Consider the following 27,166-nt stretch of genomic DNA (forward strand, 5'->3'; position numbering starts at 1 on the left):
CAGAGGGTAAATAGTCTGGTGTATATCTAAAAGCTAGCATTGTCTTTGCATTGCTCTGAAATATACAACGTATACAACAAACCAGAAAAAGACAACACTACTACCTTGTTTCACTTACAGTAATCTTGAAATTGTGGGAGAAGGTAGGGTACTAAAATAAAACTATTTCCACTGGTTGGCGAATTTGGAACAAGGGGATAAATGTAACAATTCAAGGCAATCCTCCTAGAAATAATATTACAAGCAATTTGACAGTCAAAAGGTGCAAAAAAGTTTGGAATTCTCTTCCAAATACTGTAATCGATGCTTGATAAGTGTTAAATTTGAGATGGATGGAATTTGGTTATCCAAGCATATAAGAGATATAAGGCTAAGTACATATCAAATTAACTATGATCTTGTGGGGCTATAGGTAAAGTAGTGTTACTTCTGCAATTATAATTACTTATGCAAGGTAAATGAACTCACACCAGTGTGTAATTGCTTCAACTAAGAGCTGAGTCAACTAGAATACAAACTATGTGGAGGAAATACATAATTGTTTTTGTATTAGCTAAAATTGTATGCAAGAATGAAATGTGACTGCAAAACAGTGGTAGATGTTACAGACAAATAGATAAGGTGCTGTGAGGATGTAGGTTAAGCCAGAGAAACTTGCACAAGCAGTAGTTATAAGCATCTGTTTCCCACTTATACAGAAACACAGGAACAAACCCCAGTTGAAAGGTCATAAGGATCAGTATGGTTGGGGAAAGCACAGATGGAGGGAGTAGATAATGGTGAAGAAAGGATAATACCTAACAATGGGCCACAGCGGGATGTGGTCAAATGGCCTTGTGAGGCCAGAAATAAGCATTTTGTCACAGACAAGGCCGGATAAGGCAAGAGATAAACAGGAGTAATGGGTGCCGGTCTTAGAGAAGTGGAAGATGTAAACGGGGAGGAGCAATGGGATAAAAAAAAGGAACCAAATTACATAAATATCGTGTATTCGTTGAATTCAGTGTGTGTGTCCCTGCCTTGTAGACAGTGGATATCGCACCTCTTGCAAGGGTAAAATAAATGACACTGCTGATTCAGATCTTGTCTCGGACTGAAATTATTGAAGTGAGTGAGCTTTGTTTCTCACAATCTTGACCTATTCCTGTTCCTATGTCCTTATGTTCTTACATATTTAATTTTGTTTTTCTCTCATCCTTTCTAAGATTTATCGCAACCACTTTAAATGGTTGGAATTATCGGAATTACAATGAAATGTAAAACTCATTTGGATCTGGCAAGTCAAGTCAAGCATTCTAAAGTGCACATTTCCCAGAAAACGTGAGACACATTCACCCACTGCTTGTTCCTTATAAGCTTTGTTCAGTTGTAGATTATGGTTTCCACCCCAGTTCTTGAGCAGGCAATGGCCAATAATTGCTAGAAAAAGAGGTTTGCACAGCAATTGATGCTGAGGAAAGGGGTACAACCAGGCATTGCAAATCACCAAAACATTCCGGACAATATGTGTGGCTCCATCAGTCCCATAGCCACAAAATTGCTTTTGTTTCTTTATTCATTCACGGGATGTGGGCATCTCTGGCTAGGCTAGCATTTATTGCCTGTCCCTAATTGCCCAAATAGCAGTTAAGGGTCACCACATTGTTGTGGGTTTGGAATCACATGTAGGCCAGATCAAGTAAGGATGGCAGATTTTCTTCCCTAAAGGACGTTAGTGAACCAGATGGATTTTTCCGATCAGAATTCCTGGTCATCACAAGACTCCTAATTCCAGATTTTTTTTATGAATCTAAATTCTACCAGCTGCCAAGGCAGGATTTGAACCCGGGTCCCCAGAACACTATCTACATCTCTGGATTTAACTGCCCAGAAATAATACCACTAGACGATCGCCTAGAAGGAGGCCATTCATCCCATCATGCCTGCTTTAGCTCATTAAACGAGGATTGTTAGCTAGTGCCAATATGCTGTACTTTCTCCATAGCACATTATTTTTATCCAAATAACTATCCATTGTCCTTTTTAATGCTTTGATTGAAACTACCTTTGTCTCATTTCCAGACAGTGCATTCCAGATCCTAACCACTCGCTGAGTGGAAACATTTCTCCTCCTTTCACCCTTGCTCCTTTTACAGCCTGACAAAAATAGTTCTCCCCACGAAGTGTCAGCAATTTGCTTCATTTGTACTTTAAGAGCAAATGAAACTTAATTGAGATATTTAGGATTAGAGTTTGACATTTTAAGGACCCTCATAATTGCCCATTTTATAGTGATAAGACATTAAACTCACACTTGGAGACACAGAATGGAACAATTGAAACAGTAGAGTCATACTCCTGCAAGTAATAAATTATTCTTTAATTTTCACAAAATATTTATGTTTAGATGTTTAAGTTTATTTCCTTTGTCTATTTTCCTTTCTCTTAATCTACCTCTTCCCCCCTCTTTTACTCCTTTTTTCTATATCTAATTTGATTTTAATTTTTCCGATTTTGTCACTGACATTTCATCGAGGGCTTTGAGGGATTGAGGCAGGGCACCAGATTGTCTATGTTGTAAAGTGAAGCTATTGCTTGTGTGTGGTCTGTTTGGGTCAATACACAGGTATTTGTAGTTGCATCAGCATTTGTCCTCCTGCATTCTCTCCACTGATGGCCTTGCTGTCAGATATTTTGTAAAACGAATCAAAACCTCGGCATTTCCTTGGTGCATGCAGAAGGTCATATTTGTCACATGTCTTGCTCTGTTTTGGGTGTTATGGTGCTTGTGTCAATGATCGATCTTGCAGTTAAGACCTGTAAGCTTCATTGACCTACAAGGAGCACTTTGTGTTTGCAGGCATACTCCCGTAGCGCTCCAATAGTTTGTCTAGCAAATCTTTTTGGAAAGCTTTAGGGGTGAGGATGCAATCACCAGCTTAATGACTCTGTTCACCAGCTCCTGCTTTCGCAAGCCACAGAATGATCCCTTCCCTCTGCATCTGCTCACAAAATGGTCCATGAATTGTCTGCTTCTGTCTAAAAAACATAAATTCTAGTTAATGGGTTTGGCAGTTTAATCTGAGTCTGAATTGGTAATCCAGTGTGATCTGTTGCTTTTAGGGTCTTCATGGCTTTTCTGCTATTAATACAGATGTGTGGTCAAATAATCAATCGCTCATCAGGGACTGATTAACTCTGTGGGTTAGTTTGCTTCAAACGTTAATAAAAATGTCAGTGGTAGACATTGCAGAAATCCTGGTTTTTGTGTGTGTAGCTTACAAACCCTCAGCAGACGAGCTGGCAGGCAGAAACGCAACATTGTTTTCACACAGCACATGAGGTCCTTAACAGTGAACTCTCATAAAGACAAGATACACATAACAGCAATAAGTTTGAGCTGTGCACTGTCCATGTAACAAATGCGCTTAACAAAAGTTAACAAAAGTTGACATGCTTAAAAGTGACTTTTTAAAGTTCACTCGTGAGATGAGGGTGTCACTGGCAAGGCAGCATTTATAACCCATCCCTAATTGCTGAGAGGGCAGTTAAGAGACAACCACATTGTTATGGGTCTGGAGTTACATGTAGGCTAGACCAGGTAAGGACAGCAGTTTCCTTCCCTAAAGGATATTAGTGGAATAGGTGAGCATTTCCAACAATCTGCAGTGGTTTCATGGTCATCATTAGACTGTCATTTCCAGTATTAGATTCAAATTCCATCATCTGCTGTAACAGGATTCGAACCCAGGTCCCCAGAACATTAGCTCGGTCCCGAGATAGGCCATCACCTTTCCTTACACTGTACACAAAGCAATTATCTCAAATGCTATTTTTTTCTAAAAAGAGAAACTACAATAATCTAACGCAGCAAGCCACAACTACTGCCAATCTGTTTGACAGTTTGCTGGAGACTGGCTGAAATGTTTCATCATTCTACACGATTCTTCACTGAAGAACTTAACTGGTGGCACTACAGAAGCTAAGGATCCAACCCAATATCAAAAGAGAAATGAAGGGAAGTGAAACTGAGAATGAGTGAATTAATTGGCATCAGAAAGATCAATTAAAGTTGCTGTTGTGATATCCAGTCAGAAGCCAATTGAATCCATCTCAAAACACTTTGAGAATAGCCACTTTTGCAACATTTACTCCAGCTTTTTTTTCAATCATAATTCATATACATATGCAGCGTGTTAACACAGCATTTGCAATAAATCATTTAGGAATTACAGCATTTGACTAGTGCAGATGGTATGTCGAAAACTGCTTAAATATACCAAGATGCCTGTTGCTAATCAACCAGAACATGCACACACTTTAAGTAGACTATCTTGTACAGCCAGTGAAGGCTAATATATCTTTCCAGAATGTACCAGGATGCAAGTATTTCAATGGCATTATTAATACAAAGAACAAAGAACAAAGAAAATTTACAGCCCAGGAACAGGCCTTTTGGCCCTCCAAGCCTGAGCTGATCCAAATATCCTGTCTAAATCTGTCGGTCAATTCCTAAGCATTTGTATCCCTCTGCTCCCCACCTACTCATGCATCTGTCCAAACGCATCTTAAGTGAATCTACTGTGGCTGCCTCTACCACCTCTGCTGGCAACGCATTCTAAACGCCCACCACCCTCTGTGTGAAGTACTTGCCACGTGTATCCCCCTTAAACTTTCCACCTTCACCTTGAAAGCATGACCTCTCGTTATTGAATCCTTCACCCTGGGAAAAAGCTTGTCTCTATCTACCCTGTCTATACCCTGCATAATTTTGTAAACCTCAAACCTGTCATGTCGAAGTTATGGGGAAACTGTGATTATTGGTCTGTTGGCTTGATTATCATTTCACATTTGGAGAGCACCAGGCTATTCTGACTCTGTTCTAACCACATAATCCCATGTGTAAATTCAGTGAGAGGTTTTGTAACACAATGGGCAGTATCACTGTCGCTGAGTCAGGAGCTTTGAGTTCAGTGTTGCTGGGTCAAAATCCTGGAATTCCCTCCCAAAGGGCATTGTGGGTCTACCTACAGCATGTAGACTCCAGCTGTTCAAGAAGGCAGCTCACCACCACCTTCTCAAGGGCAAGTAGGGACAGGCAATAAACGCTGGCCCAGCCAGTGATACCTCACATGAGGAAAGAAACTTCACCTGTTGATAGCCAAAGAAGGTGCATCCTGTGTAGACATGAGAGAGCTATGGGAAAGCAAAGGAGGGAAGGATTAATGACATTCAGCCTGAAGGAGAGAGTGGTAGGAGTGTATGGGAGATGTGAAGAGGATTCTTACCTTGATCAGCACTGATCAATATTTGTGCACTGCCACTGCTGACATGAGTTTTTTCATCTTCTACCCTCCCTGTACGATTATCAACTGATATTTCTTGATGTCGGTGAGAAACTGTGATTTCTGCTGCTGCTGGTCAGCATCTCCACCTTGACCACCAATCTCTGCAGCTCCCATCCCCCCACATAAACAGAAACCTCCTCTTCAATTTGTCACCCCAGGCATTTAAGTGACAACCACCCCTACCAGACCGTCCTGAACAAAGTCTCCACATAACACCCCCAATCCCAATAGAGTATCAACTGTGGAGAATGCAACTCATGTTGACATTCCCAGCACCCAAGGTCTCACTGAGGATTGGATTAAATCTAACAATGGGCCAGATTCAGGCAGCACTCTGCTAAAGAGTGTACTGACCCGATGGACTGAATAGCCTCCTTCAGTGCCATTGTTAATCTATGACTCAATAAGGTCACACCATTGCTTAATGTGGGTTGGATGACTATACCTCAGAGTGCTATTTTGCTTCTCTTTTCCATGCATCTTACCTTTCTCATTCAAGGTCACCATGATCCAACTTATTAAGTCTCACGCAATATTGGTGTGTGCGCTGTTTCATATCAAACAAGATAAGCAGGCAGGTGCTTATCTTGCCCAGAAAGCTGTTAGGCATGAATAAAATAAATTCGCTGTTCAACCTCTGTAATTCTTTTAAAATAAATGTTATATCATCATCTGTCCATGCTGGAAGGCACAAATATTATTTTGCCACTGCTAACATTTTTCATATTGAGCTGAATCTAACGTGGAATTAGGAATAAATCTGGCTATGTAAACACAGAGTTTGGAAACATTTCCACTGTGATGTTGTGTGAGCAAAGGAGTGAGCAGTGAGAAAATATGGTGGGAATCAAACAATCGAATTTACAAACAATTTATGCATTTTCCCTCAAACCGCAAATGGCAACTTCACAATCTAACCACTGGGCAGTGACTATCTTATTTTGATGCGTTTGCATCTCGTTCAAGGCCCAACTCACCTTAGTGACACATCACTTCCAATTATCTGCTTCTCCCTAACAAACCGACATAATTTGGAGCAGGTATCTTTCTTTCCATTCAATTGTGGGAAGTGGACTTCGCTGGCTGGGCCAGCATTTATTGCCCGTCCCTAGTTGCTCTTGAGAAGGTGGTGGTGAGCTGCCTTCTTGAACCAGTGCAGTCCATGCTGTGGGTTAACCCACAATGCCCTTGGGGAGAGAATTCCAGGATTTTGACAGTGAAGGAACAGCGATGTGTTTCCAATTCAGGATGGTGAATGGTTTGGGGAGAAACTTTCAGTGGCTGGTCTTCCCAAATGCAGATGCAGCTTACTGAATGATTGTCCTGGCCTTTGACCAAAGTGGAGAGTGAATTTTCCTATTCTCTGGACTGTGAACTGAATGTAGGAGCTAGAACACTGCAGTTTGATGGGTCATTGCTGGAGGAGGTATAGTGCTAGAACATTGAAAGAGCCTACCTTTACAGTTACCTGACACCCAGTGAAACCACTCTGGAGTCCACTTGCATAATCAATGCAATGAAGAGTGGAATATTCCTTGAGAAATGATGTTCCACGCTTGGAATATACATCAGGAAACTTACTGAGCAAGCTCTAGTGGGCAATGTAAAAATTCCACTATTGACTCATTCATTTCCAGATATGTGGCTAACATTGGCTTTTTGATATATCGAATAGTGCAAAGCCCCAATTCTATCACTACACAAACCGGAAGCATGAAAACAATGTACAATTGAATAATCTTCACTGAAAAGCATTGCATGGTTGCTTGTATTGACAGAACAGAGTTTCCTGATAACTTGGCAAGGTAGCGAAAGAAGGAAGGTTTTAGATTCAATTACAGATTCATTTATTTGGAGGGAATGGCTTAATATCTTTTCAGATAAAGAACGTTTTACATTTTCATTGGGATTAAGATATATCTTGTAACATGAATTGCTGGCAGAGTAGCAGTGACCCTGAATTAGGTTGTCATCATCTTATAGATTCTGTGAATGAAGACTGCAGGAGATAATGCAGATCAATAAAAGAGTTTTTATACCAAAGCTGTTGGAGATTAAAGATTGACTAAATTTTTAGATAGAAGAAAGGCTGGATAGGCTGTGACTTTTTTCACTCATGTGTAGGAGGTTGAGACATGAGGGATGTAGATAGAGTTAATGGTAATTGACTTTTCCCTCGGATGGGCACTGTCAAGACTAGGGGGTACCTTTGTAAGGTGAGAGGAGAGAGATATTTTAAAAAGACATGGAGGCAATTGTTTTATACAGAAGGTGGTGCGCATATGAAATGAACTTCCCGAGAAAGTGGTGGATGTGTGTACAATTACAGCGTTTAAAAAACATTTGGATAAGTACATGAACAGGAAAGGTTTGGAGGGATAAGGACCAGGAGTTGGCAGGTGGGACTAGTTTAGTTTGGGATTTTGCTCAGCGTGGCTGGTTGAACCAAAGGGTCTGTTTCCATGTTGTGTGACTGTATGGCTCTATGACTGTGACTATGAATTTATCAGATATCATTCCTTCACCAAAGAGGGTAGAGTGTAGATTCATTCCCTTCAGAACATTGTTAATGCTGCTCACCATAATTAGTGGCACAGACGTGTCCTCTGGCAGATTACTGATTTCCCATCTTTCTCTGCCAATAGGAAAATTATGTTACCATCACCATGGTAACATAATTCAGCGCACAAATTCAAGTGAAGTTGGGACATCACAAGGTCAAGTGATGGATAAGGTTTTTCAAAAAAAATCTTGTATTCTTTTATTGCCCATCTGTAATTGTCAAAGGGACAAATATGAGTCAGCCACATTACTGTAGGTCTACAGTCACATGTAGGCCAGACTCGGTAAGGATGGCAGATTTCTTTTCCTAAACGACAGTAGAGAAGCAGATGGGATCTTAACAACAGTGATTAAATGGTTACTTTAGGCTACATGTTTATGGAATTTAGATTTCACTGGTTGCCATGGTGGGATCCATTCCTCTGTCCTCAGAATATTAACTTGCAGTTTTGGGTTACTAGTCCAGTGACATTGTCATTACACTACCTCCTCTTCTTAGGAGGGCAATGATGCAGCACATCTAATCAAGAGGAGTTTACAGTATTGCCTCCTACACCTCAAAAACCATCTAACATTGTCCTATAAAATTACAATTTTTACCTCATTGATGTTAATATTGGAATGTGGGGAATGTGGTGCTAGAAAGATATAGCAGGTCAAGCAGCATCCAAGGAGCATTCCTGATGAAGGGCTCATGCTCGAAACATCGATTTTCCTACTCCTCGGATGCTGCCTGACCTGCTGTGTCTTTCCAGCACCACACTCTCGACTCTGATCTCCAGCATCTGCAGTCCTCATTTTCTTCTAACATTAGAATGTGCAATATTTGGTCTTGAAAAAGAAAAAATTATTCATGAGACATAGCCATTTTCAGTAAGACCAATATTTGTTTCCCATCCGTAATTGCCCTTTGGGAAACTGGTGGCTAACGAGCTGGGTGGCACGGTGTCTCAGTGGTTAGCACTGCTTCCTCACAGCGGCAGGGACCTGGGTTCGATTCCAGTTTGGGCAACTGTCTGGACATTCTTCCCGTGTCTGCGTGGGTTTCCTCCCACAGTCCAAAGATGTGTGGGTTAGGTGGTTTGGCCATGTTAAATTGCTCATAATATCCAGGGATGTGTAGGCGAGATGGGTTAGCCATGGGAAATACAGGAATAGGGTGGACAGTTGGGTCTAGGTGGATGCTTTTCAGAGGATTGGTGCAGACTCAATGGGCCGAGTGGCCTCTTTCTGTACAGAATGGATTCTACGATTAAGCAAGGTTAGAATAAGCAGATCCATTTAGCATTATGATTATTGTATCACAGAGACATGATCTTCTTTGAGTTCACCAGGAATCCCTTCTTTCAAGGTATGGGTGTCACTGTCAATTGCTGGTACAGAACATGACTATTGGGAAAATAAAGGGAGATATTGTTGGAAGTTCGGTAGCATGTCTCCCTTCATCAAAATGAAAGTGTAATGTTTCAGAAACCATCAGCTGTTGGTAGTGGCCACACAATATCACTGTGTGCACAATTAGTTCCAGAACATCTTGCTCTCATTGTGAAGACAAATTTACTCTGACTGTAATACCATTGCAGCATTTGATCGATGGAGTGAAGAGTTCCTGTGTTTACTATTCCCAGCACAGCATTTCAAAGCCAATCATGTTAAAGCAAATTTAATTTTCATAGAATCACAGAATTGTTACAGTGCAGAAGCAAGCCATTCAGCCCATCGTGCCTGCTCTGACTCTATTATCTAAAACTATTATCCTGCCTTTTCCTCATCACCTTGCACAACGTTTCTTTCTAATTAACCATCCAATGCCCCTCCTGGATGCTGCAATTAAGCCAGCCTCTCTTTGGAGAGAAAAATGTTCACAGGGGAATTGATGGAGACTTTTGAATGAGGAGAAAATGAGGACTGAGTCGGACATTTGCAGGCAGCGTATTGTACTTCCTAAACTACTAATTGTGAGAAATAGTTTTGTCTCACATCGTGCTCAATTCATTTACACACTACTTAAAATCCATGACCTCACGTTTCTTTCCTTTACAAATGGGAATAGCTTCTCCCTAATTATTCTGTCCAGACCACTCAAAAGTCTCATTCGAATGTCTGGAGTGCGGTGCTGGAAAAGCACAGCAGGTCAGGCAGCATCCGAGGAGCAGGAGAATCGACTCAGTCCTCATTTTCTCCTCATTCGAAAGTCTCCATCAATTCTCCTGCGAACATTTTTCTCTCCAAAGAGAACAATTTCTTCAATCCATCCCCGTAACTGAATTTCCTGGGATGTGGGCATCACTGGCTGGACCAGCATTTATTGTCCATCCCAAGTTGCCCTTGAGAAGGTGGAGAGCAATGCATTCTTGTCACAGCCAAGTTGGAAGATTGTCAACCTCTCTATTTATGAATAAATGTTCGAGTCTGTTAGGATCTAAGTGAAACATTTTCAAATTATCTTTTAGTTGAAGATAATTGTAGCATATTGAGGCTGTAATTTTTTAATTTAATTTTTAGATGTTTGAACACATTATGACACACCTTCAGTACAGGTGAGATTTCACCTGGATCTCCTGGCCTAGAAGTAGGGAGACTAATGACTGCACCACAGGAACTCCAAGCTGTTATTTTTATCCAGGCAGTACCTGTTTATTATAAATATAACGTGTTAAATAAACTGATGAATAGAAGAATACAATTTGACAAGTGTCTAACTCCTTAGTATCATCCATAGTAGTTTTCAGGCTCATGATTCTTATTTTATTCAAGAGTTCTTCGCTGAGTTGCCTGTTCAATGTTCTGCTTGTGTCACCGACGATGTGCCTTAAGATAATATTAAATTATAATCACTTTTTTTTTCTCTTTTCCACCCTTTCCTACCATTGTGATTACCATCCATCTCACTGTCCATCCTTCCCTTCCCCTTCCCACTGCCCCCCCCCACCCCCGCCCCCCCATCCCAACCCCCGTCACCCATCCCTCTGTCACTCGGTGAATCAACATTTCAACATCATTGAAGACAGAAGTGGACTCAAGCCATCACCACAACCATTGACCGCTCATTTTACATTTGTCTGTGCCATTGGCTTTTCCTGGATGTTATCTTAGAGTTGGGGCAGCGCACATAGTCCTGGTGCTCGCTGTCTTTTGTTGAATTTCCTGTGCAGTTCAAGACCTGTAGACACTCTGGGTTGCTTACCTCTTCCTCCTCACTGCCAATATATGACCTGAGATAATCATGTGCAATAACTAAAGTTTGAAGCCACTTTAATGAATTACATAGAAAATACAGCACAGTAACAGGTCATTCAGTAAAGTTCATGAGTTTTGTTATTACCTGCAGGAAATTGCTTCTACTGCCTGAAATTAGATTTATTTTGGAACTTCAAAGACAACTATGACTCATTTTAAATGCAAAATCTCACTATCGGGACAACCTTTCAGAGTGGTGGGTTGTCTTCACCACATCCTTTTCTTTGACACAAAGCCTCTCTGTCAGGAGACCAATTTTGAAGTGGAGGCTTCTCATTGAATGCTGTTGATGAAACGGTTCAGTCCTCCAAGAACGACAGGGCCTGACATCTTGAGGGACAGCTTACTGATCAAGGCAAGGGGACCCACTCAAAGAGGGCTCCCTGAATTGGGCAGTGCAAAGAGGTGGATGATAAACCTGAGAGTATGAGGGAAAGGTACTGATAAAGGCAGTGTTTGGAAGTGATTGCAAATCTGGATAGGGTTCGGCAATTCAGAATGGTTTGCTAAGTTGTAAAGTATGCGGGAAGATATGGTAGATAACATAAAGAGGGGAGTATTGAGCTGGGCAAAACGCAGTTAGATGATGGTTTCAGCATAGAAGGAGGCCAATCACCTTTCCTATCTGTGTTAGCTCTCTGCTGGACCAACCTACCTTGTCCCTCTCTCTTGAATGTTCCCAGTAGCTTAGTCCTGCAAACTGCTCCCCTTCAGATAATTGTCCAACTCTTTTCTGAAAGCCATGATTGAGTCTGCCTCCACCATACACTTGGGCAGCATAAATCACAGCCTAAGCAGTCACGGTGTAATGAAATTTCATTCATGTTGCCACAGTGTCATTAGGAGAAAGTGAGGACTGCAGATGCTGGAGATCAGAGCTGTAAATGTGTTGCTGGAAAAGCGCAGCAGGTCAGGCAGCATCCAAGGAGCAGGAGAATCGACATCATTAACCAACCACATTAAATCAGCCTCTGACTAGATTCAACCCTTCAGCAAGCTTCCCCCGACCTATTCTGTTCCGATTGGTTCATTTGAACCCCTTTATCAAATCTCCTCTTTTCCGAGCATTCATTCTCGGAATGCATTGAGCTGAGTGAAGTTTATCAGCCCTAAATTCTAGATTAGAGTGGTGTTGGAAAAGCACAGCAGTTCAGGCAGCATCCGAGGAGCAGGGAAATCGATTTTTCGGGCAAAAGCCCTTCATCAGGAAAGAGGCAGAGTGCCTGAAGGGTGGAGAGATAAATGAGAGGAAGGTGCGGGTGGGGAGAAAGTAGCATAGAGTACAATGGGTGAATAGGGGTGGGGATGAAGGTGATAGGTCAGGGAGGCGTGAGTAGTGGATAGGTGGAAAGGAAGATAGGCAAGTAGGACAAGTCATTGGGCCAGTGCTGAGCTGGAAGTTTGGAACTGGGGTGAGGTGGGGGAAGGGGAAATGAGGAAACTGGCTTTTGCTCGAAACATCGATTTTCCTGCTCCTCGGATGCTGCCTGACCTGCTGTGCTTTTCCAGCACCACTCTAATCTAGACTCTGGTTTCCAGCATCGGCAGTCCTTGTTTTTACCATTATCAGCCCGGGTGTCATTTTCATAACGTTCTTTCTGCCAATGAAATTGACAGTGGGCGTTCTAACAAATTGGGAGCTAAGGGCACTCAGTCAAGTGATGGGGAGAAGGGGTTACTTTGTCCGATTATGTGACAGAAGAGGTAGGTACAAGAGGAGGATGTGGAGGATAATATTAAAATGGTGTTGGAATTTACTGAGCCTGATTATGGAAGGGCCACTTGACCAAACTGGATAATGTTGCCGTGCAAGGGAGCTGAATTAACACAGCAGGGATCCAGGTACGACTCAGTGTGTGATGCAGCAATTCTGTTGTCGAGCGCATTTGTGTTAATTAATCTGAATCTTGCTGTTCTGGTCTGTCGCTCCAATCAGACATTTGTGGGATCATAAAAACTGTGTTCTGATAAAGAAAGCCCGAGGGGTTACTCATTCTTTCTGGATCTGAGCTGTACCTTCTTATCACAGCTGGCCATGTGTTGGCCCTTTCATCCCAACCACAGGCACATGTCCTGACAAACCACTTCAATTGCTAAGCACCTTACAGAAAAAAATAAATAATTTTTGGAAGCTCGTTTAAACACATAACCTTGAATTTGTCATCTGACTGGTTGAAGAGGGGTGCATTGAGCTTGGAAACATGGGAATGGCTAGACGAGAAAAAAGGAATGGGTCCATTTAAGTCAGATTCCTGGGAGCAAAGTAATACAAGATAATCATAAGACCGTAGGAAATCACAACAGGAGCAGGCCATTTGGCCCCTCAAGCCCAATCTGTCAATCAATAGGTTCATAAGACCATAAGACATAGGAGCAGACTTAGGCCATCTGCCTGTCGATTATGGCTGATATGTTTTTTAACCCCATTCTCCTGCCTTCTCCCTGTACTTTTGATGCCCTTACCAATCATGAACCTATCTATTGCTGTCCTATTATGCTCAAGACTTGGCCTCCATATCCTTCTGTGGCAGTGAATTCCACAGATTGCCACCATCTGGCTGAAGAAATTCCTCCTCATCTCAGTCCTGAAGGTTTGTCCCTTCTCTCTGAGGCTGTGTCCTCGGGTCCCAGTCTCTCAATTTGAGACAGAGAGGTTGGGCTCAGACGTAACCGTATTACAATTGGGTAAAGGTAAATATTAAGACACGAGGGAGGAGCTGGCCAGAGTTGATTGGAAGGGGAGTCTAACAGGGAAGACGGTGTAGCAGCAATGGCAGGAGCTTTGGGGTGTAATTCAGAAAGCACAGCAGAAATTCATCCCAACGAAGAAGAAACACACTGAGGGGAGAAAGGGGCAACCTTGGCTGACAAGGGAAGTCAGGTATTATGATCACTGCTCCCCAGAGTCTCCTTTACCTTCAGCTCCCTAATCATGGCTGCCTCATTACACATCACCAAATCCAGAATTGCCTGTTTCCTCTTAGTCTCTATCACAAGCTGTTCCAAAACAAACTTTGTTTCCATTTCATGAATTCCTTTCCCTGGGATCTGATACCAAACTGATTTTCCTAGTCTACCTGCATATTGAAGATCTGATGATTATTGTAGCGGTGCCTTCTTTAAATACCATTGCTGGGAGGCCTATACATTACTCCCATCAGGGTCTAATTGCCTTTGCAATTTGTCTACTCTACCCACACAGATTCTATGCATTCCAACCCTATATTACTTCTTGCTATCGGTTTACTTAATTTTCTTACTATTAAGGTAACCCCACCCCTTCTGCCCATCTGCTAGTCTTTTCAATAGAATTTGTATCCTTGGATATTTAGTTCCCAGCTATGACTTTGTGGTATCCACAACACTGTAACTGCCGATTTCAATCTGCGCTATCAGCTCATTTAAGTACAGCACCCTCATTGCTGCACTCACTGCATCTGGTTTCATAGTTGTCCTCTTGTCTGCTCTGCCTGAAATTAGATTCCTGTTTTTCCATACTCTCTACCATAATACTTTTCCGGAAACATTACTAACCGCCGGTGGACCCTCTCCTGCTTTAACATTTTCCATTCTTTTTTCTTGTTCCTGAACCCATCCTCCTCCCAAACCGCCCAGTATTTAATTCAAAGCCTATCCACAGCCCTAGTCATGCAACTCATCCGGACACTGGTCCCAGCATGATTCAGTTGGAACCCATCCCTTCGGCGCAGCTCCCTCCTTTCCCAGTATTGATGCCAATTTCCCATGAATTCCCCCACACCAATCTTTGAGCCAGGCTTTTACATCTTTAATCTTGTTGACTCTGTGCCATTTTGTTCATGGTTCAGGTAGTAATCCAGAGATTATCACTTTTATGGTCTACTCTTTAATTTAGCCTCGAGCAGTCATAATCCCGCAGCAGAATCTCTTTCCTCCCTCTCCCCATATCATTGGTACCTACGTGAGCCTTGACAACTGGATCTTTCCCCAGCTTGGAGATCCTGAGCCTGGGAACCAGGTGGACAACACAGTTATAGAGTCATAGGGTCATAGAGTCCTACAGCACAGAGACAGGCCCCTTTGGCCGAAAATGGTCCACGCCGACCAAAATGTCTGTTCACCCTAGTCCCATTTCCCTTGCACTTGGCCCATATCCTTCCAGACTTTTTCTATCCATGTATTTCTCCAAATGCCTTTTAAATGTTGTTAATGTACCCGCCTCAGCTGACAGCTTATTCCATATGCGTACCACCCTCTGTCTAAAATGATTGCCCCTCAGGTTGCCTTTTATTCCTTCTCCTCTAATCTTAAAATGATGCCCTCTGGTCCTCAATTTCTCAATCCTGGGGAAAAGACTGAGTGCATTCACCATATCCCTGCCTCTCATGATCTTATATACTTCTGTAACATCCCCCCTCCAACGCTTGAAAGAAAAAATGCTTGTCCATCCTCTCCCTATAACTGAGACCATTGAGACCAGACAGCACCCTTTCAAATTTCATCTGTGCTCTTTCCTGTTTAATAACATCCTTCCTGCAGCAAGGTAACCAAAACTGAACACATTACTCCAAGTGCGACCTCACCGACATCCTGTATACCTGCAACATAATTTCCCAACTTCGATTCTCAATACACTGACTGATGAAGGCCAGTGTGCCAAAAGCCTTCTTCACTGCCATGTCTACCTGTGACTCCACTTCAAGGTCCCTCTGTTCTACTACACTCCTTAAGGCCCTATCATTCACCATGAAACTCCCACTTTGATTTGATTTTCCAAAATGCAACACCTCGCAGTTATCCATATTAACTCCCATTTGCCTATTCTTGGCCCACCGCCCCAGCATAGTCCCCACTGGAATCTAGAAGAATGGGAAGTGATCTCATTGAAACAAAAAGGATTCCCAAGTGGCTTGACAGGGGAAATGCTAAGGAGAAAATAAGGACTGCAGATGCTGAAGATCAGAGTCGAGAGTGTGGTGCTGGAAAAGCACAGCAGGTCAGGCAGCATCCGAGGAGCAGGACAATCGATGTTTTGGGCATAAGCACTTCATCAGTAAATGTTAAGAGAATAGTTCCCTTCATGGGAGAGTCTTTTTGTTTCAATGAGATCACTTCCCATTCTTCTAAATTCCAGTGCGTAGTGTCCCAACCTGTTTAGCCTTTGCTCATAAGACAATCCTTCCATGACAAATTGAATTGTTGACTATTGTCATTTATTAGGAGAAAGTGAGAACTACAGATGCTGGGGATCAGAATTGAAAAGTGTGGTGCTGGAAAAGCACAGCAGGTCAGGCAACATCCAAGGAGCAGGAGAATCGATGATTCGGGCATGTGCCCTTCATCAGGAATGAAAGGTTTATGCCCAAAAAATCAATTCTTCTGCCCCTTGGATGCTGCCTGACCTGTTGTGCTTTTCTAGCACCACACTTTTTAACCATTGTCACTTATTGCAAAGAGAATTGAATTGAAAAGTAGGGAAACCATCCTTTTATTATGCAGGGCATTGGTGAGACTGTATCTGGAATATCGCATACAGTATTTAAACGCCTTTACTAAAAGATAGATATAAAATGCGGTTCAAAGAAGGTTTATTGTGCTAATATCTGGAGTGAGAGGTTTCTGTTAGGCTGACAGGTTGAACAGCCTAGGCTTGTACCTGCTGGATTTAAAATAGTCATAAATGTTTTACTTAACCCCATACACGATCCTGAGGGACCTTGACAAGCTAGATGTGAAGAATTGAGAAATAAGAGACACTGTTGAAAAATCAGAGGCCACCCATCTAAAACAGAGATGAGGTGAATTTTTTCTTTCTCTCAGAAAGTCAAAAGTCTTTATAACCCTCTTCCTGAAAGGATGGTCAAAGTCACGTTCTTGAAACATGTTAAGGCAGAGGTAGATAGATTCTTGGCAGGCAGAGGGAGTGAAAGGTTTATCAGTAGTAGGTGCAAATGTGTATTTGTGGTTATAATCAGATTGGACACAATGTCATTAGATATTAGGTTACTTACAGTGTGGAAACAGGCCCTTCGGCCCAACAAGTCCACACTGACCCTCCGAATTCCTGAAGAAGGGCCTGTGCCCGAAACGTCGAATCTCCTGTTCCCTGGATGCTGCCTGACCTGCTGTGCTGTTCCAGCAATAAAGTTTCAACTTTGATCTCCAGCATCTGCAGACCTCACTTTCCCCTCCGAAGAGCAACCCACCCAGACCCATTCCCCTACATTTACCTACTCACCTATCACTGCGGGCAATTTAGAATGGACTGGAGCACCCGGAGGAAACCCACGCAGACACGGGGAGAATGTGCAAACTCCACACAGACAGTTGCCTGAGGCAGGAACTGAACCTGGATCTCTGGTGTTGTGAGGCAGCAGTGCTAACCACTGTGTCACTGTGCCGCCCATGTTATTGAATGGCAGAGTAGACTTGAGGGGAGTAGACTGCTCCGACTCATATTTTGTCTGTTCCCCATGTATCCCTTCAAAGACATTAGCAGCTGTAGGAAGGTAAGCGGGAAGGGCAGTTGCTGGTCATGAGCACTCCGAAGCTAAAATCCAAAGCTGGTAAAAGCAACAGGAAAGTCAGTGTGAGCTAGTGGAAGAGTAAAAAGACTAGTCATGCTTGAACGTTACTCAGTTCTTGGAGAAGAAGGGTCTGAAGACATGGTCCCATATCAAGGCTTTAGGGATCCAGGAATAAAGGTAAGGAGCCTCTTACACAAGGGGAAGCCACTTTAAATTAATGATGCATTCGAACAGTCTGGGAAGGATCGAAGTCAAAAGGAGCACTGACCAATCATAGTGAGCTTTATCACCAGAGCAAGCACACACAATAAGGCACAGCTGTTGGAGCAGAATCAAGTGTTGTTAAAGTGATTTTCACTTAGGCTTTAACATTCAGGATGCCAAGGAGCAGATTGAAGATAAAACAGACAACAGAAAATGGAGTCTGATAGGAGAAGAAGACTGTGATAACATTAGGAAAAACATGACATAAATTTTGGATTTAACAGGACGAATCATTAATGCCTCTACCACTGAAATTTGTTTCAAAAATTGGGAAAAGAGAAAGGCATTGTATTTTGGTCCATGGAAAGCATGAAAACCTTTTCATGAACAGATGGAATACATTGACTTAGGCTGCAGAACGCAAGGAAAGCTCTATTTTTGTCTGAAGGAAGCAGAAAGACACCATCTTGATCAAAAGAAGTAGTTGAAAGTCCCCAGCAAGCAGTACAGAGACACAGATTGCTACCTAACTGAAATTAAAGGTTAAAATAAGTAAACTGCTACAGTGTCACCAGAAAACTGATTTAGATTTTCTATTAGATGATAATCGCACAACATTGCTATAACTCAGAGTCTTAAAGTTTGACGATGCCCGAAAACAAGGCGATTCATAGCAGCATTGAGATACTGCAAGTTTAAAAGCCAAAAAGTCTGCAGGTTACAAACAGCATTTAGATGTTGCAAGTTAAAGAATTTTGAAATAGGGTAAATAATCTTATTAAGAAGAAATGACATGAGAAATAATGCTATTTCAAAGATTTAATGTCAGAGATGGGCCAGACAGAACCCAGGATTAGACACCTCAGAAACATAGTACAGAATCATACAGTGCAGAAAAGGCCCTTCAGTCTATCGAGCCTGCACCAACATGAGAGACTCCTGACCTTCAGGCTCATCCCAATTACCAGCATTTGCGCCATAGCCTTGATTATTACACAACACCAGGTTATAGTCCAACAGGTTTACTTGGAAGCACTAGCTTTCAGAGCGATGCTCCTTAGTCATGTGATTTTTAACTTTGTACACCCCAGTCTAACACCAGCACCTCCAAATCTTGAATGATGTGCCAAGTGCTCACCCAGGTACTTCCTATAGAATGTGAGACAACTCAACTCTACCGGCCTCCCAGGTAGCACACTACAGACTGTCACCACCCACTGGGTAAAAGGGTTTTTCCTCATATCACCCTCCCCACCCAAAACCTTTTACCCCTTACCTTGAACCTGTGTTCTCTTGTGACTGACCCTTCAACTCAGGGTAACAGCTGTTTCATATCCACTCTGTCAATGTCCCACATAATCTTGCACACTTCAATCAAATCACCCCTCAGTCTTCTCTGTTCCAACAAAAACAACCCAGCTTATCCAACCTTTCCTCGTTGCTTAAATTTTCCATCCCAGGCAACATCCTGGTGAATCTCTTCTGCACCACCTCCAGTGAATTCACATCCTTCATATTGTATAGCAACCAGAACTGCACACAGTACTCTAGCTGTGGACTCACCAAAGTTCTATACAACTGCAATGCGACTTCCCTGCTTTTGTAATCTAAGCTTTAAAGGCAAATATCCCAACGTCTTTTTCACCAACCTACCAACACGCCCTTCCACCTTCAGGCAAACACTCCGAGGTCCCTTTGCTCCACAGAACTTGTTAGTCTCATGCCATTCACTGAATACTTCCTTTATAATTTACTCCTCTTGAATTGGGTGGCACAGTGGCTCAGTGGTTAGCATCGTTGTCGCACAGTGCCAGAGAGCTGGGTTCAATTCCAGCCTCAGATGACTATCTGTGTGAAGTTTGCACATTAGATTAGATTTGCTACAGTATGGGAATAGGCTCATCAGCCCAACAAGTCCACACCGACCCTCTGAAGAGTAACCTACCCAGACCCATTCCCCTATCCGATATTTACCCCTGACTAATGCACCTATGGGCAATTTAGCATGGCCAATTAACCTGAACTGCACAACTTTGGGCTGTGGGAGGAAACCGGAGCACCCAAAGGAAACCCACACAGACCCTAGGTGCTCCGGTTTCCTCCCACAGTCCAAAGATGTGGAGGTTAGGTGGATTGGCCATGCTAAATTACCCATAGTGTTCAGGGATGTGTACGTTAGGTGCATTAGTCAGCAGTAAATGTTGAATAATAGAGTAGGGGAATGAGCGTGGGTGGGACACTCTTTGGAGTGAAAACATTCCTTAAGATACAAAATTGCTTCAAAATTAAATACGTAATATTAAGCCGAACAAGCAAAAACAGCATTGTAGACAATGCAGACTTTTTTTAAGTACACAATCACTAAATTATATTTTAAAAAGGACATTGATTCTTTTCACAGAATCACAGAAGTATTATAATGCAGAAGGAGGCCATTTGGCCCATCATGCCAGATCCAACTTATTAAATGAGTATCATTATTTTGTGCAAATCTGTTTACTCCCCATACGCTTGCATGTTATTTTTATTCCAAATAATCATCCAATGCCTTCCTGGGTGCCTCAATGGAATCTCCCTCTGTCACACTTCCAGCAGTGCATTCCACATCCGAACTGTTCACCGAGTGAAAAGGTTTTCCCTCACTTCATCCTTGTTTCTTGTACATATCATTTTAACTCACTTTGAAGATGTTCTGAAAGCTTTTGATAATTACTGTTATCTGAGGGCAAATAACATTCTTCAAATGGAAAGTTTCATCAGAAGAACTCAGTGTCCAGTGGAACTCATAAATAATTTAATTAATGAGGTCTGCAGTTCAGTGGAAAACTGTGACTATGGAACTTTGAACTCAAAATTCAGAAAAGACAGAGTTGTTGCGGGAATTACTAATAAGACTTTGCCAGATTATTACAGCCTAAGGAAAAGCTTTGGTTTTGGACAAAACCATTCAAAGTGTGACGGAGGCAGAAACCACAAACTCTCACAGACAAATCCTGAGCAAAAGTGGTCAATCTGACCCCAGCAGAACAATAAAATCTATCCAGTTTCCAAGAAATACACACTCCAAAGACACACATCACAAACTAACACAAACAGGAGGCCCAGTGACAGAGATGAACAATCAGTTTCAATACTGTGCAATAAAAAAAGTCTTCACTACAACAAAAGGAGCCCAATAATGGCAGAACAATGAGTATGTATGAAAAATGACAGGCCACTTCCAGAAGATTTGTAGAGGTAGGACACAGTTTTAGAGCAACAAATGGGAGAAGGTGATGGCTTTGTGCTGTAGTTGCTGAACTGGTAATCCAAAAACACAGATGGGGGCCCACATTCAAATGCAATGTAATTATGAATTCAATAAAAATCTGGAATTAGAAGTCTGATCATGATTGTGTTATAGCCTCTATGCCCTTGATATAAAGCTCCAACATCTGCAGTCAGTGATTCACCCAGGCACCATCTCTCATAAGGAAGAAGTTAAATGATCAGAGGCCCAGAGACTCAGAAGTCACTCAATAAAGCAAATTTCAGTCGTGGTATATTAGGGGATGAGAATCCAATGCTATATATTAATAATGCCAGTAAATGAGTTGAAGACAGCTATTCCATTGCAGGGCCTGAAGATGTGCACGAGCTGATGAAACCATGCACTTCTGGTTTATCACTTTATCAGAATGACTCAACTGAATTACTGCTCTGCAACTCATTGACATCCATCTATTAGCCATGATAGCCAGTAGCTCTAAGTGCCAATTACATAAATTACATCAGGGAAGCACATTTGCCAGAAATTATTCCCTTGCATTGTGAATTTTCTTTCGCTGTTCAGCTGAAGCAAATCATAAAAGAAACAGAAATGAGAGAAGAATAGCTCCCCACGGATAGTACATTAGACAAGGGACCTGCATAATCTATTCCAGAATGCCTAGTGGTGAAGGATAGAATGGAAGACCATTTTTCATACACTTCATAAGCTTTTATTTGCAGAAATACAGGCATACAAGTATATACCTCCAAACCCAGTCACTAGTGAATCCTCATTTTCTTTCTATTATTCAGTCACGGGATATAGACGTTGCTGGCTACACCAGCATTTATTGTCCATTCCTATTTGCCCAGAGGACAGTGAAGAATCAACCACAGTGCTGTGGGTCTGGATCATATGTAGGCCAGACCAGGTAAGGATGGCAGATTTCCTTCCCTAAAGTATATTAGTGAACCAGATGAGTCTTTCCTGACAACCACTAATGGTTTCGTGGTCATCAGCAGACTGCTAATTCCAGACTCTGTTTTCTTAATTCCAGATTCCTTTTTTGTTAATGCTTCCTTTCAGAATACTATTCCTGACAACAATAATTTATATTCATACAGCACACTTACCACAGTAAAGCATCCCAAGACACTTCACAGGAGTATCATAACTGAAAGTCTGAAGAGGAATATAAATAGGTTAAACAAGTAGGCAAATGGAGTACAATGCTGGTAAATGTGAAATCATCCATTTTGGTAGGAATGACAGTGAAATGGATTATTATTTAAATGGTGAAAAATTGTAGCATTCTGCTGTACAGAGGTATCTGTGTATGAATCACAAAAAGTTGGCTTGCAGGTGCAGCAGATGCAAGAAAGCAAATGAAATATTGTCCTTCATTATTCAAGGGATGGAGTTTAAAATCTGGGAGATTTTGCTGCAGCTGTATAAGATGGTGAAGGAGAGGCTACACCTGGAGTACTGTGTATAGCTTTAGTCTCCTAAATTGAGAAAGGATGTATACGCACTGGAGGGGGTGCAGTGGGGCTCACTCGGTTGATTCCAGAGTTGAGAAGGTTGGCTTATGAGGAGAGATTAAACAGACTGGGATTATACCGATTGGAATTTAGAAGAATAAGGAGGGATCTTATAGAAACACATCAAATTTTGAAGGGAATAAATAAAACCAAGGAGGTTGTTTCCACTGGAACTAGGGGTCACAGCCTCAAAATAAGGGAGAGCAGATTTAGGACTGAGTTGAGGAGGAACTTCTTCACCCAAAGGGTTGTGAATCTGTGAATCTGTGGAAGCAGTTGAGGCTTCCTCATTGAATGTTTTTAAGACAACAATAGATAGGTTTTGGAACATCAAAGAAATTAAGGGTTATGGTGAGAGGGCGGGTAAGTGGAGCTGAGGCCACAAAAAGATCAGCCATGATCTTATCGAATGGCGGAGCATGCTGTACTCCTGCTCCTGGTTCTTATGTTCTGCTAGCAGAATAAGACACCAACTCACCCAAGGTGAGATGTCCAAAAACATTGTCAAAAAGGCCAGTTATAAGGTGATAAGGATGGTAGAGAGGCAGAGAAGTCTACAGAGAGAACTGTGGAGCTTGGGGCCTAGTCAGCTAAAAGCACAATCAACAACATCGGAACACTTATGTGAACTCACAGAGGTCAGAATTGGAGGAGCACAGATATCTTGAGACAGTTGTGGCCAAAGTGGAGAGTATAGAGATAGGGAGGAGCAAGACAATAAAGGGATTTGAAAACAAGGGTGAACACTTCAAAACTAAGACTTTGCTTACTTGGAAGCCAATTACATTCCATGAGCACAGTAATGATGGGGGAACACCCAGGGGCTGCTGAATTAATAGGATTAAATCTTCAAATACTACATAAATAACAATGGATTCAGTGCAACCCATAGACACAGGATCAAGGTTCCAGAGTAGAATCCTCTGGACCCTGAATGCAATCTCCCATTAGCAGTTACAGAGTTACAGAGTCATAGAGATGCACAGCACAGAAACAGACCCTTCGGTCCAACTCGACCACGCTAACTAGATATCCCAACCCAATCTAGTCCCATTTGCCAGCATTTAGCGCATATCCCTCTAAACCTTTCTTATTCATATACCAATCCAGATGCCTTTTAAATGCTGTAATTTTACCAGCCTCTACCGCTTTCTCTGACAGTTCATTCAATAAACACACCACCCTCTGTGTAAAAAACTTGCCCCTTAGGTCCCTTTTAAATCTTTCCCCTCTCACCTTAAACCTATATGCTCTAGTTCTGGACTCCCTCTAACCTGGGGAAAAGACCTTGTCTTTTGACCCTAACTAGGCCCCTCATGATTTTATAAACCTATATAAGGTCACCCCTCAGCCTTCAACTCTCCAGAGAAAACAGTCCCAGCCTATTCAGCCTCTCCCTTTAGCTCAAACCCTCCAACCCTGGCAACATCCTCGTAAATCTTTTCTGAACGTCCGCAACATCCTTCCGATAACAAGGAAACCAGAATTGCATGCAATTTTCCAAAAGTGGCTTAACCAATGTCCTGTATAGCTGTAACATGACCAATAATGGCAGTGACCAATAATGGCATGCATACTAAACACCAATGAGGCAAACTTAGTTTTTGTGGCTATCAGAGGAGGACAGGATTAGTTTAACGAAGAAGGACTCATTCCTGATGAAGGGCTTATGCCCGAAACATTAATTCTCCTGCTTCTTGGATGCTGCCAGACCTGATGTGCTTTCCCAGCAACACACTCTTGACTCAGGATTAGTTCAATGCTCAGCCATGATCACACTGAGTAGGCTTTACAGGTCGAATAGCCTATCCTTGCTCCTATCTTCTATGTTTGAGTGAAATAAATGTTTGGAGAATGTGAGGACTGCAGGTGCTGGAGAGTGTGGTGCTCAAAAGCACAGCCGGTGAGGTAGCATCCGAGGAGCAGGAGAATTCACAATGGGAGGGGAAGGGGGGTTGGGGGAAGGTAGCTGGGAATGTGATAGTAGATGAAGGTGAGGGGTGATGGTGATAGGTTGGAGAGGAGGGTGAAGTGGATAGGTGGGAAGGAGGATGGACAAGTCAAGAGGGTGATGCTGAGTTGGAGGCTTGGAACTGGGATAAGGTGGGATGAGGGGAAATGAGGAAACTGCTAAAACCCACATTAATTCCATGTGGTTGTAGGATCTCAAGGCAGAAAATGAGATGTTCTTCCTCCAGGCTTCGGGTGGTTAGCGAGTGGCGATGAAGGAGGTCCAGGACCTGCATGTCTTTGGGGGGGTGGGAGGAGGAGTTAAAGTGTTCGGCCACTGGGCAGTGGTGTTGTTTTGTGTGTGTCCCAGAGATGTTCTCTAAAGTGATCCACAAGTAGGCATCCTGTCTCCCCAATGTAGAGGAGACCACATCGGGAGCAATGGACACAGTAAATGACATCTCTGGAAGTGCAGGTAAATCTCTGATGAATGTGGAAGGCTCCTTTGGAGCCTTGGGCTGAGGTGAGAGGGGAAGTGTAGGTGCAGGTTTAACAATTCTTGCGGTGGCAGGGGAAGGTGCTGGGAGGGGATGGTGGGTTGGTGGGCGGTGGGGGTGGGGGGGAGTGTGGAGCGTTGACCTGACAAGAGAGTCATGGAGGGAATGATCTTTATGGAACATGAATAGGGGTGTGGAGGGAAATATATCCCTGGTGGTAGAGCCTGTTTGTAGATGGCAGAGGATGATACGATGTATCTGGAGGTTGGTGGGGTGGAAACTGAGGACCGGGGAAGTTCTGTCCTTGTTGCAGTTGGAGGTGTGGGGATCGAGGGGGGAGGTGAGGGAAGTGGACAAGATGCGCTGGAGGGCATCATCGACCACGTGGGAGGGGAAATTGCAGTTTTGAAGAAGAAGGCCATCTGGTATGATCTGTGGTGGAACTGGTCCTTCTGGGAGCAGATGCGGTGGAGGCGGAGGAATTGGGAATAAGGGATAGCATTTTTACAGGAGGCAGGGTGGAAGGAGGTGTAGCCCAGGTAGCTGTGGGAGTTGGAGGGTTTACAGTAGAAGTTCATGTTGAGTCTGTCTCCGTTAATGGAGATGGAGAGGTCCAGGAAGGGGAGGGAGGTGTCCGAGATGGTCCAGGTGAACTTAAGGTCGGGGTGGAACGTGTTAGCGAAGTTGATGAACTGCTCAACTGTTTCTCCACCGTTTTTTGTCAGTGTTTCAATGGGACATCCAGAGAATCCTCATTGACAATTCAAGTTGCAAACTTGATTTGAGTTGTGTCACCCCAAAACAGTGAAGCGTGAACAAAAGTGGAGTTAATAGTAGTATAACAAGGATAGGGAGATTCCCTCTTGTGCTGAGTGCCCATCAAGTATACATACACAACTTTCAAATGCTGCAACTAACAAGTGCCTCAACCACAAAAAGACCCACTCGCTGAATGTCTGGATAATAGGTGGCCACATTCAGCAGATCCTACAAGTGAATGTCCATTATTCTGAGAACTCTCATCAAACTTACTTTCTGCTGAAGTCTACCATTTCTTCATTATTTGAGTCACTCTGTCAAGCCAGAGATTCATTGCTGGATGTTAGGGTCTGTCTGCTGACTCATCTGTTCAGGCACATAGCCCGACCACACCTGACCCAGTATACAAAGAGAGTCATGAACTCATGCGAAACATCATTAGAATGACTATTGATGTTTCGTGCATGACTCTGGAGCAGCCATGCAGGACTTAACAGAGCTCCTTCATAATCTACTCTCTCCTATTTAACCTCGCCATTATGAGGGCATAGTCATAGAGTCATAGAGATGTGTAGCACATGAACAGACCCTTTGGTCCAACTCGTCCATGCTGACCAGATATCCTAAATTAATCCAATCCCATTTGCCAGCATTTGACCCATATCGCTCAAAAACCTTCCTATTCATGTACCCATCCAGCTGCCTTTTAAATGTCATAATTGTACCAGCCTCCACTCTTCATCTGACAGTTCATTCCGTACATGCATCACCCTCTGCGTGAAAAAGTTGTCCCTTAGGTCCTTTTTAAATCTTTCACCTCTCACATTAAACCCATGTCCTCTAGTTTTGGATTCCTCTGCCCTGGGAAAAAGATCTTGTCTATTTACCTTATCCATGCCCCTCATGATTTTATAAACCTCTATAAGGTCACCCCTCAGCCTCCACGCTGCAGGGAAACAAGCCTCAGTCAATTCAGCCTCTCCCTATAGCTCAAACCCTCCAACCCTGGCAACATCCTTGTAAAACTTTTCTGAACTCTTCCAAATTCAACAACATCTTACCTATAACAGGGAGACCAGAATTGCATGCAGTATTCCAAAAGTGGTCTAACCAATGTCCTGTACAGCTGTAACGTGACCTCCCAACTTCTATACTCCGTGCGCTGACAATAAAGGCAAGTGTACCAAATGCCTTCTTCACTATCCTGTCCATCTGGGACTCCACTTTCATGGAACTATGAACCTGCACCCTGTCATTTCCATGTTACAAACAGTTGAGGAGGAGAAGGAAGAGAATGAAACAGAAGATGAAAGGTGGAAGCAACTGAAAG

At 42.7% G+C, this 27,166-nt stretch overlaps 1 protein-coding gene across 3 annotated transcripts in view; it reads left to right on the plus strand.

Annotated features, from left to right (window-relative positions):
- LOC122555418 (neural cell adhesion molecule 2-like) overlaps positions 1-27,166 on the plus strand; it is a 1,561,904-nt gene that overhangs the window by 1,459,342 nt on the left and 75,396 nt on the right. The window contains exon 16 of one of the 3 annotated variants that reach the window (XM_043701408.1): positions 10,897-12,308. The exons of the other annotated variants lie outside the window; for them this stretch is intronic. Within the exon in view, the coding sequence (XP_043557343.1) occupies positions 10,897-10,985 (89 nt within the window). The 3' untranslated portion in view covers positions 10,986-12,308. Of the gene's footprint in view, positions 1-10,896; positions 12,309-27,166 lie in introns of those variants that run through there. 3 annotated transcript variants of the gene reach the window in all.

This window comes from Chiloscyllium plagiosum, chromosome 12 (genome assembly GCF_004010195.1).
Source record: "Chiloscyllium plagiosum isolate BGI_BamShark_2017 chromosome 12, ASM401019v2, whole genome shotgun sequence".
Classification (NCBI taxonomy): domain Eukaryota; kingdom Metazoa; phylum Chordata; class Chondrichthyes; order Orectolobiformes; family Hemiscylliidae; genus Chiloscyllium; species Chiloscyllium plagiosum.